This window comes from Crinia signifera, chromosome 6 (genome assembly GCF_055691185.1).
Source record: "Crinia signifera chromosome 6, ASM5569118v1, whole genome shotgun sequence".
Taxonomy (NCBI): Eukaryota; Metazoa; Chordata; class Amphibia; order Anura; family Myobatrachidae; genus Crinia; species Crinia signifera.
In genome coordinates, this window is record NC_139222.1 from 9,151,875 (window position 1) to 9,161,011 (window position 9,137).

Sequence of the window (9,137 nt, forward strand, 5' to 3'; positions counted from 1 at the left end):
AGTGCACATGGTTTTGTCCATCTAAGAAGGATTTTGTCAGAAAGAGTGAACCAAAATAAGGCCCTTGGTAACCATCCCCAATCGATGTCCACATGGATGGTGAAATATGTGAAGAACCCCCCCAAAAAACGCATTGACCATCGTCATATCAACATTTTTGTATTTGTCAACCGTAAGCACAGTTGACCTTTCATCGGACAACCTTTGTACCTGACGACCGGACATTGGGCCCATTCCGAAGTCTGAACCAGCTGCGACTGCAGTTACCTCACACTTCTGAAAAACAATCCTGCCCATTAATTCACTCTCGAGATTTTTAATTGCTTATTGCTGTGAGAAGCGGCCCTGAGTGATGACAACGATTGGAGGCCATACTCTGACGCATAGGCCGCGCCTCGTTATGGGCTGGTGAGAGTCTAATGGCGCACCACACAGTGATGCGGCGGCTATAGATGTGGCGGCATTTGCATAAGTCACATGCTCTAATGGTAGTGCCCAAGTAGCGTGTCTTCACTTGTCCTCCAGAAGACGGACAGCTGCAGCGGATACGGTAACACACACGTTATACCAGTCACCATCGCACGTCCACAATGGTCCCATCTGCTGCAGCGTCTCCCGTTCCCCATAATACAAAAGAAAGAGACTAATGTCATGTTCCTGAGAAGCGTCTACGATGATGACCCACAATGCAGTGCGCCATTGCCGGACTGTAGTCTACACGGTGCTGAACGCTCTGGAAGCATCATCTGGCAGCGAAGATGGAGAGTCCAGGGAGACGCCTGGGGCCCCGATGCTGGTCTCCCAGCACTGATATCCGCAGTCTGACAGCTGCTGCTTGGCCGCTTCCACCACACCACGGTCTACGTCTGACGGAAGAGAGAGAAGTTAGTAAGGCCGGGAATATGTTATCTATACGCGTATGGTAGAGGCCATGTGGTCTAGCACAGCGCCCCCTATCAGCCAGTTCTAGAACACACTTCCCACACATTGAACATTGACCTAAACAAGTGTTTGGGGCCTGGTTATAGCAGATTATTCAACTGCATGGGCATCAGAACAGCGTGTATCTATGAACCAGGCCCTTGATTATCCAACACAGGGCTGGACGTCCACAGGTCTACTGTCCATATAGCCAGATGTGGTTTACTATGCGGGAAGGAAGCCACACTCCATGTGGAGGCGGCACTTTGTGGTCCAATCAGTGACCTTTTACGGGTGACTAAGAACCACGCCCTATATTCCCACTTATCTACCAATGCAGCTTACTTATGACCTCTCAGGAACATAACAGGAATTCTGTCTCCCGCGTAAGACAACACAGTAGCCCTGTGGAAAGTATTGCACTTCCTTACACTAACAGAGCCGGCAAATGGAATAAAGACCAGAGAGGATGTCAGGCTCCGCAGAATGACTTGTACAGAACCACAGACTGCAATACGCACCAGGGCGGAGCAGAGTTATCGCGCAGCCGCCTCCTCCCGCGCCGGTCAGCTTGCTGTGCAGACCATGTGACGCAGTCACCTGACATAGCCGGTCCAGTGAGGAATGGCCGACTCCGATCACGTTTAGATGATGTTGATTGATGTCGAATAATTCCTGCAACGGTAACAGAATATATCCCGTGTCGGCGTGGTTAAGCACTGAACCACATATCCGCCATCTTGTTACAGAATCTAACCGCTACTAATTACACCCAAGTCCTGATGGGATACAATGGCTTCCAGAGCTCCGCCATAAACAGACCAGGTTATAAGGATACCCAAACTTGTATCCAGATGGATAAATCAAATTGACTGAGGTACTTATTAAGTCACCTGTGCTCAAGCATGGATATCCGTAAGGCCTGGACTGTAATGGCGGAGTTTGGGAACTCTAGGATACGTTAAACTGCAATAAGATGTGGTGACCCCCCTCCCAGGTGTATTACCTCCAGCACAGAGTAATGTTCCGTAGACAACCCATCTGCTGATGTCTCTAGGACTCGCTGGCACTCCTGGGATACAGCATGTATGGATGACAGGACGGGTTCCATGATACCTGGATACTGTGAGGTAAAAAATAAGGGAATGTCAAGATGGTGCAAAACATGACGTGACAATTGTGCACATAATCACTTCAGATATCCACTCCAACGGGATCATATCCCCTGCTATATCCCCCCCCCCCCCCCCCGACGCTGTACGTCAGGCAGCACCGATGTTTCATATATAAACATATTCCTGTCTACTCTGTGATCAGCACCCTTGCAGCACTGGGAATGCCGTTTGCAAAGCATTCTGGGGCGCACAGACGTCAAGTGATGTCGATGGTCCCGGACGTCCGTCCTCTCAGCCTAGCGCTTCGCTGCAGAGGAAAGGATTCCCTCTCTCACACTGGACAGAGTTAAGACACATAAATGCTGGTAGAGGAGGCGAGCCTCAGTGTCAGAGGAAGCCCACCCGCCTGATCAGGCCACGGATCAGCCCTGAATACCCGGTAAGTATACATACGTCCCTATAATGGCCACCCTTGTTGGAGGGATTTCTCTGCACATATAAGAACATAATATAGGGGAAAATGCAATTGCTTCATTGGGGTCATGTACAATGTTAAAGCACGCAAGTTTAATGCCAAGACATCGGACCTTCAGCAGCTTCTCTTTCACGCCCGCCACCAGGGTCTTTGTACTGCGCGGGACTCGGGTGTTGGTGAGTAAGATCTGCAGCACCGGGACCCTGGAAACACAACGTAGGAGATCAATAAACACTGAATACTAACGGGAGGTGGTGGTGGTGGTGGTGGGGGGGGGGTACAGAAATGGGGTGATAGCTGACAGGTCTGTACAGGCACAGTGGGGACTGGGGGGGGAAAGCAAAGGATGAAACTCTACCTCTTCATTGGCGTTATGTCCCCAGCTTGGTACTGCAGTGCGCCACCTACAGGAGATCAATGGAGGTAACATGACAGGCTGGTGATGAAATAATAAAATGCACAAATATTCATAGCGCCCACAGGTCACACTATGTCACACAGGACCCCCTGCGGACAGTGGCCCACCCTGGTGATGTCACTAATGTGGGTGCCCCCGAGGAGAGGGCCACAGCCTTCTTAGGGTTATGGTATAGTACGACCACTAACAGTCAACAATGACCTGGGTTGACACAAGTTTTGAATCCAAATCTTGGCTACTCCATAATACGGGACCATGCCCCTAAAAACATGTACCCACACCACGTGGATAATAAATCAAGCAAATGTTGGGAAAAACCGGGGAAAAAAAAGCGTCAAAAACATGTGTTGACTATTTTGACGTCGACCTTTTGAACCTGTGACCTTAAGCACTGATGACCTTTGTCATTTAGGTTGTCGGATTGGTTTACTATGGGGCAGAAACCAATGGCTCTAGTGCCACGCCCACAAGGTGCAGCCAATCATAACCTCATAGGTCAGTTACACCCTCTTCCCCCGTCTCCCAGTTGAGCTACATACCCCATGTGCCGACAGCATTGTCCACGCCGGACGGGTTGCCGTGGATCACCTTCTCGCCTTGGAAGGCCCAGAGATTAATCAGGTCCAGCTCGCTCGGTGACCACCTAGGAAAAAAAGGGCACCAGAGTCAGGTGGTGCGGACAGCGATACAAACCACCAATAGAAGCTCACTAGAGGGGGTGACTTGGGTGCATGCGACCCAGTGTGCCAGATAATGATTACAATTGCTGGCTGCATCAGATTGGCTGAATGAATCTAAGAAACACCCACTTATGCAAATGATTTTCCCGGTTGGTTCATAACCTTGACCCTTCCTCAACTGTTTGACTGAATCAGGCCAATCAAGGCCGAAGCCAACTTTACAGGCCCTCACTGAAAATGCCTGGGGACGCCTGCGTTTATCTGGACACTCCCAGAAAATGGGTGGTTACCATCCCCAAACGCTGGCTTCCCGTCAGTCAAATTGCAAAAAAAAAAAAGTAATTTGATGCCATTTGGCTTCGCGCATGCATGCCAAGGTCCTTCCTGCCTAATACGGCTGGTGGACTTGTAGGACTTGGTCACTTGGAGACTGGACTTGTAGGACTGGGAAACTGGACTTGTAGGACTTGGAGACTGGACATGTAGGACTTGGAGACTGGACATGTAGGACTTGGAGACTGGACATGTAGGACTTGGAGACTGGACATGTAGGACTTGGAGACTGGACATGTAGGACTTGGAGACTGGACATGTAGGACTTGGAGACTGGACATGTAGGACTTGATTTTCATAATGTTTTAGATTTTCATTTTATTCACTACATTTTTTGTTCATTTATTAGGATTCTATTTCTAAATGACTAAAACTGGTTCTCTCATTACACTCATTTTAGAGCAATTTTGGGTTGACCTGGTTCCGAAGAGGACCGCAGTTTTGTCAGATTGGCTCCAAGTTTTGAGATACACGGTTGGGAATCAATAAAACACAACAGACAACGCAAACCCCACAACTGGGAACGGACTATGGCCAATATCGTAAATACAGAGGGGGAATATACTAGAATGTTTGCGTGGAAAAGCCATTTGTGTTATTATCTTAAGAACTAGAGCCAATTCAAAATAACAACTTACATTTTTGACTTCAGCGACCCCAAAATATCCTAAATTCGTGCAAATATATCCAATGACAACTAAGCAACCTAGTATCGAGGGGAAAAAAGGAGCGGAGGATTGATCACTCCACAATCCTGAATAAGCCTGATAGCCAGGTGAAATGAATCGCTAGCTGAGAACATCAACCCAGATATTGACCATCAGGCACTTATTTTATATTGGACGGTGTTATCTGTTACTGTCCTGAGAGAGGCCATCTCCTACGTCAAGTAAGAGCCTTGGCTGCCTGGTGTAGGTTTTTTTGCTAGACATAAAAGAAAAACAATACCCCCCCAAGTATATACACCTCACAGTCTCCGCTTCTTTGTGTATTGGATGAGAAATCTTCTTCGAGGCGGTTAATAAGGCAGCAGACAGGCACACGGAGTAGGCAGCACTGGATCCCAAACCGGCTCCTGTAGGCAGCTGGGACCAAACCACGATCTCCAGACTTGGTAGATCCCTGGGTGGAACACAACAGTTTATCGGTCATATTAACATACAGGCGCCGGAGATCCGCGGCTTGTGTACAAAATGCAACCATCATAATCTGTCAATAATCGACCTTCCGAGTCCTGCCAACAGGTTACTTCCTCTCACTCCCACCTTAGATACTTTACCCGTGCTGCTCCCTACCTCTGGAATTCTCTCTCTCCCCATCAGACTCTCTCCACCTCAAAGGGCGTGCAAGACCCAATTCTTCGCCCAACCCAGCCACCTCTCACCCTAACCCCACGCACACTGTCTACCCCATCTGTGTCACCCCTTTTTGTCTGCCCCGCCCCTTTAGAATGTAAGCTCTCATGAGCAGGGCCCTCTACTCCACACAACATCACCTAACCCTCGGTTTTTATCACCGATGTATATTTAATGTGTCGTGGCCCCTGATGCAAAGCATCACAAAGGAAGACGCCTTCGCTCTTTTGATCCTTTCAATCTATTGGCTGTCGACCATCTGGTGTCGACTTATTAATTATTTAGTGTCGATCTTCCATCCGGATACCAAAGGTCTGTGGGGAACGTTAGGTGCACCATTCATAATGTCGACACTAGAATATCAGGTTAGGATGTTGACATGGTTAAATGATGACCTCTGACATGTCGACATCTGGAAAGTATCAACATGGTCCAAATGCAGCCACATGAAATTCTGACAGGGAAAATATTGACGGTCGGGAGGAAACGCCTTGTTGACCTTATCAATACGTCAACATGTCAGTGTTGACAATTCTGAATGCCGATATGTATATGTCTGCATCTTCGTGTCGATGTGAGAAATGTCAACATAACGTACCGAACCGGAATTTTAAACATACGCAAAATATCGACGCTATAACAAGATCAGTGCCTCACTCACCGGCCGCAGATAGAGAGGTAGAGGTATAGGAAGGTCAGAACAGCAAGTGCCTCGGTGTCTCTGGAATCCTCCGGGATACCGGCTATCCTCATTAGTATATTCAGCTGCTCCGGGCTGGGACTGGCAGGTACACCCCCGGGATTACCTGTAAGGAAGCCGGAGAGGGCAGGACAGTCACCGGTGGTTTGTACACGTATGTGTGACTGAACACATAAGGAGACACCGTCATGCCTACAGGCCTATGTAGTTCCTACTGTACATGTATAACGCCGTCATACTGCACATGGAGGCCTGGAAGCAGCAATGCAGGGAATGCTGTCTGTTTGCTCACCTTGGAAAGCGGGCAGCAGGGGCCGTAGGTCACAGACGCCCCAACTCTTCGTGGTTCCGATGTTAGGAAGGTTTATCAGCACAGTGTTATCAGCGGACGGCCGCAACCTGAGGAATGTTCTCAGATTTAACCCCGCCGCCAACGCCATCTGGGAAGAACATATACAGCGTATAACGTACGTAACACAGCACATAGACATTCCGGTGATCAGTCATATTTCATAACCCGTGCAGTTCCTCTTCTCAGCCTGGGGTGGGGGGGGGGGGGGGGGTCACCCTCTGCTGTAGGGCTTCTAGCACAGGTCTGGTCTGTATAGCAGTGCTGAAATACAGACCACACTGTGCTAGAAGTTTTACTGTCTTAGGACTAAATAAGAAAAATAAACAATCTGATAGTAGGATAAGACAGGACTGTAGCTGGGCGCTGGTGTGAATGCCTGATGCATGAAGAACAACATAGTAACATGCTGAGTATTTCTGGGCGGGCCCCAGAGAACACTGCTCGGACTGGCCGGATGATGTCACATGACATCAGCACCTGCCCCCAATTCGGGCGCTTGCCAGCGGATGTGTAAGCGTGTGCACCCGCTCGCAGCATAGCGCCTGGATTCAGGCAGCGGGGGAGCGTTAACCTGCATGCTAGGCTCCAAATACATGCAGTTGAGCGAGCAGACCTGAATCGGGCCCCATGTCCACCCCTAGGGATTAAACATCCTATAGAGGCTGCACTCAGAGGACTCTCCCCACCGGCAGCTGGTATCTCTGAGGCCCTAGTCCCAGGCACCACAGCAATGCGATACCTTCCCAGGCACCACAGCAATGCGATGCTCAGGCAACAGGACACCGTACATTCCCATGCACCACAGCAATGCGATGCTCAGGCAACAGGACACCGTACCTTCCCAGGCACCACAGCAATGCGATGCTCAGGCAATAGGACACCATACCTTCCCAGGCACCACAGCAATGCGATGCTCAGGCAATAGGACACCATACCTTCCCAGGCACCACAGCAATGCGATGCTCAGGCAATAGGACACCATACCTTCCCAGGCACCACAGCAATGCGATGCTCAGGCAATAGGACACCATACCTTCCCAGGCACCACAGCAATGCGATGCTCAGGCAATAGGACACCGTACCTTCCCTAGGCACCACAGCAATGCGATGCTCAGGCAACAGGACACTGTACATTCCCATGCACCACAGCAATGCGATGCTTAGGCAACAGGACACCGTACCTTCCCAGGCACCACAGCAATGCGATGCTCAGGCAATAGGACACCGTACCTTCCCATGCACCACAGCAATGCGATGCTCAGGCAATAGGACACCGTACCTTCCCAGGCACCACAGCAATGCGATGCTCAGGCAACAGGACACCGTACATTCCCATGCACCACAGCAATGCGACGCTCAGGCAATAGGACACCGTACCTTCCCAGGCACCACAGCAATGCGATGCTCAGGCAACAGGACACCGTACCTTCCCAGGCACCACAGCAATGCGATGCTCAGGCAATAGGACACCGTACCTTCCCAGGCACCACAGCAATGCGATGCTCAGGCAACAGGACACCGTACCTTCCCAGGCACCACAGCAATGCGATGCTCAGGCAGTACAATGCCATACACAGCAATAGGATACCGTACCTTCCCATGCACCACAGCATGCTCGCCGTGCAGAATCACCTTCCCAGGGGCTGACACCAACAGCTCTCCGTCCGCCATCTTGTCCTTCTCTGCAACCAGACAGGAGAACAGTATGTCAGGCATACGGGGGAGCAGGGATTATTACCGCCGTTCAGACCAATGGAGTCCACTTACCGTTTATAAGAAAACTGAATAAAACAAGATATTAGGACACAGAAGCTCTAGAAGAGAACGTGAGCGTGTGACCAAGCAGGATTGGCCGATGTGTATGGCAGGATTATTATGGGACACATACACCTCTGAGGAAAGTGCCAGAGAGGTGGAGAAACGCGTCAGCACCTACAATACATATCAGGATCCACTGTGTCCCAGGTATAACACGTATCAGCGGCACAGGTCCCAGGACCAGGATGTCCAGTCCGCACATTGCTGTTCTCTGACGCAGCAGCTCCTGGGCCACCGACTCGTATATATGGTGCGTTTCGTCCATGTTACTATACAGCCTATGGAGACCGGCTGCTTACACTGAATACATGCAGCAAAGCTGAGGTGATTTATATAGACCAGATCTCCCTTCACAGCCCGGCTTCTGTCATTCACGTGTACTGTGGGCACCTACAGCCAAACCTACGTATCGCTTACTTCTGTCTGCAAGTGGGCCTGTGGGTGTCCCGGTGGGCGGTGGGGGACTACAAGTCCCAGCAAACCACAAGAGTGTGAGGAAGAGAGAATATCTGGGTGTCTGCATGGTGGATAGATAGATACATATATAGATATGAGATAGTTACAGATAGACAGATATATAGTTACATAGACAGACAGACAGACAGAGTTACATAGATAGATGGATAGATAGATAGAAGGCTGCTGAGGGTGACAGGGAAAAGTAACACACAGGACTTACCAGCTGCAGCCCCACTATCTCCCGTGACCAGTGTCAGTGACAGCGGCAGCAGCAGCGTGGGAGCTGTATATCTGTCAGTCTGCAGCCAGCTTGCACCTGGGCCCTGGTCGACCAATCAGCCACTCCGCTTCCACACGCTAACCCCGCCCCTCCTCTCCGCTCCAATCGCCAGGCAAGGAAGGCGTGGCGTGAGGACAGGTGTGACAGCGCCTGCACAATGAGGCCCAATCAGCGATGGCCGTGCGACAGGCTGGTCAGGGTCTCTGCGCCAACCCAGTGCTGTGGGCGTTC

At 50.3% G+C, this 9,137-nt stretch overlaps 1 protein-coding gene across 2 annotated transcripts; it reads right to left on the minus strand.

Moving 5' to 3' along the window:
• Positions 1–300: 300 nt before the first annotated feature.
• Positions 301–8,992, minus strand: MVK (mevalonate kinase). Of its 2 annotated transcripts, XM_083150682.1 has the most exons (11): positions 8,847–8,992; positions 7,943–8,031; positions 6,290–6,437; positions 5,959–6,103; positions 4,909–5,064; positions 3,469–3,572; positions 2,870–2,915; positions 2,624–2,714; positions 1,928–2,044; positions 1,443–1,596; positions 301–866 (listed from the first exon to the last, which is right to left on the minus strand). In XM_083150682.1, the coding sequence occupies exons 2-11, from the start codon at positions 8,018–8,020 to the stop codon at positions 715–717; spliced, it is 1,191 nt and encodes a 396-aa protein (XP_083006808.1). In that variant the 5' UTR covers positions 8,021–8,031; positions 8,847–8,992; the 3' UTR covers positions 301–714. The 2 variants fall into 2 exon arrangements, with proteins under 2 accessions (XP_083006808.1, XP_083006809.1); XM_083150683.1 differs by lacking the exons at positions 7,943–8,031; positions 8,847–8,992 and adding an exon at positions 7,580–7,592.
• Between the last annotated feature and the right edge of the window lie 145 nt (positions 8,993–9,137).

Excerpts from the sequence above, each read along its gene's own strand:
- MVK (XM_083150682.1), bottom strand. The coding sequence starts at position 8,020 with ATGGCGGACGGAGAGCTGTTGGTGTCAGCCCCTGGGAAGGTGATTCTG. Across the intron at positions 6,438-7,942 it reads ATGCTGTGGTGCATGGGAAG|ATGGCGTTGGCGGCGGGGTT; the intron begins GTACGGTATCCT and ends TGTTCTTCCCAG. Across the intron at positions 5,065-5,958 it reads TACCTCTCTATCTGCGGCCG|GGATCTACCAAGTCTGGAGA; the intron begins GTGAGTGAGGCA and ends TGTTCCACCCAG.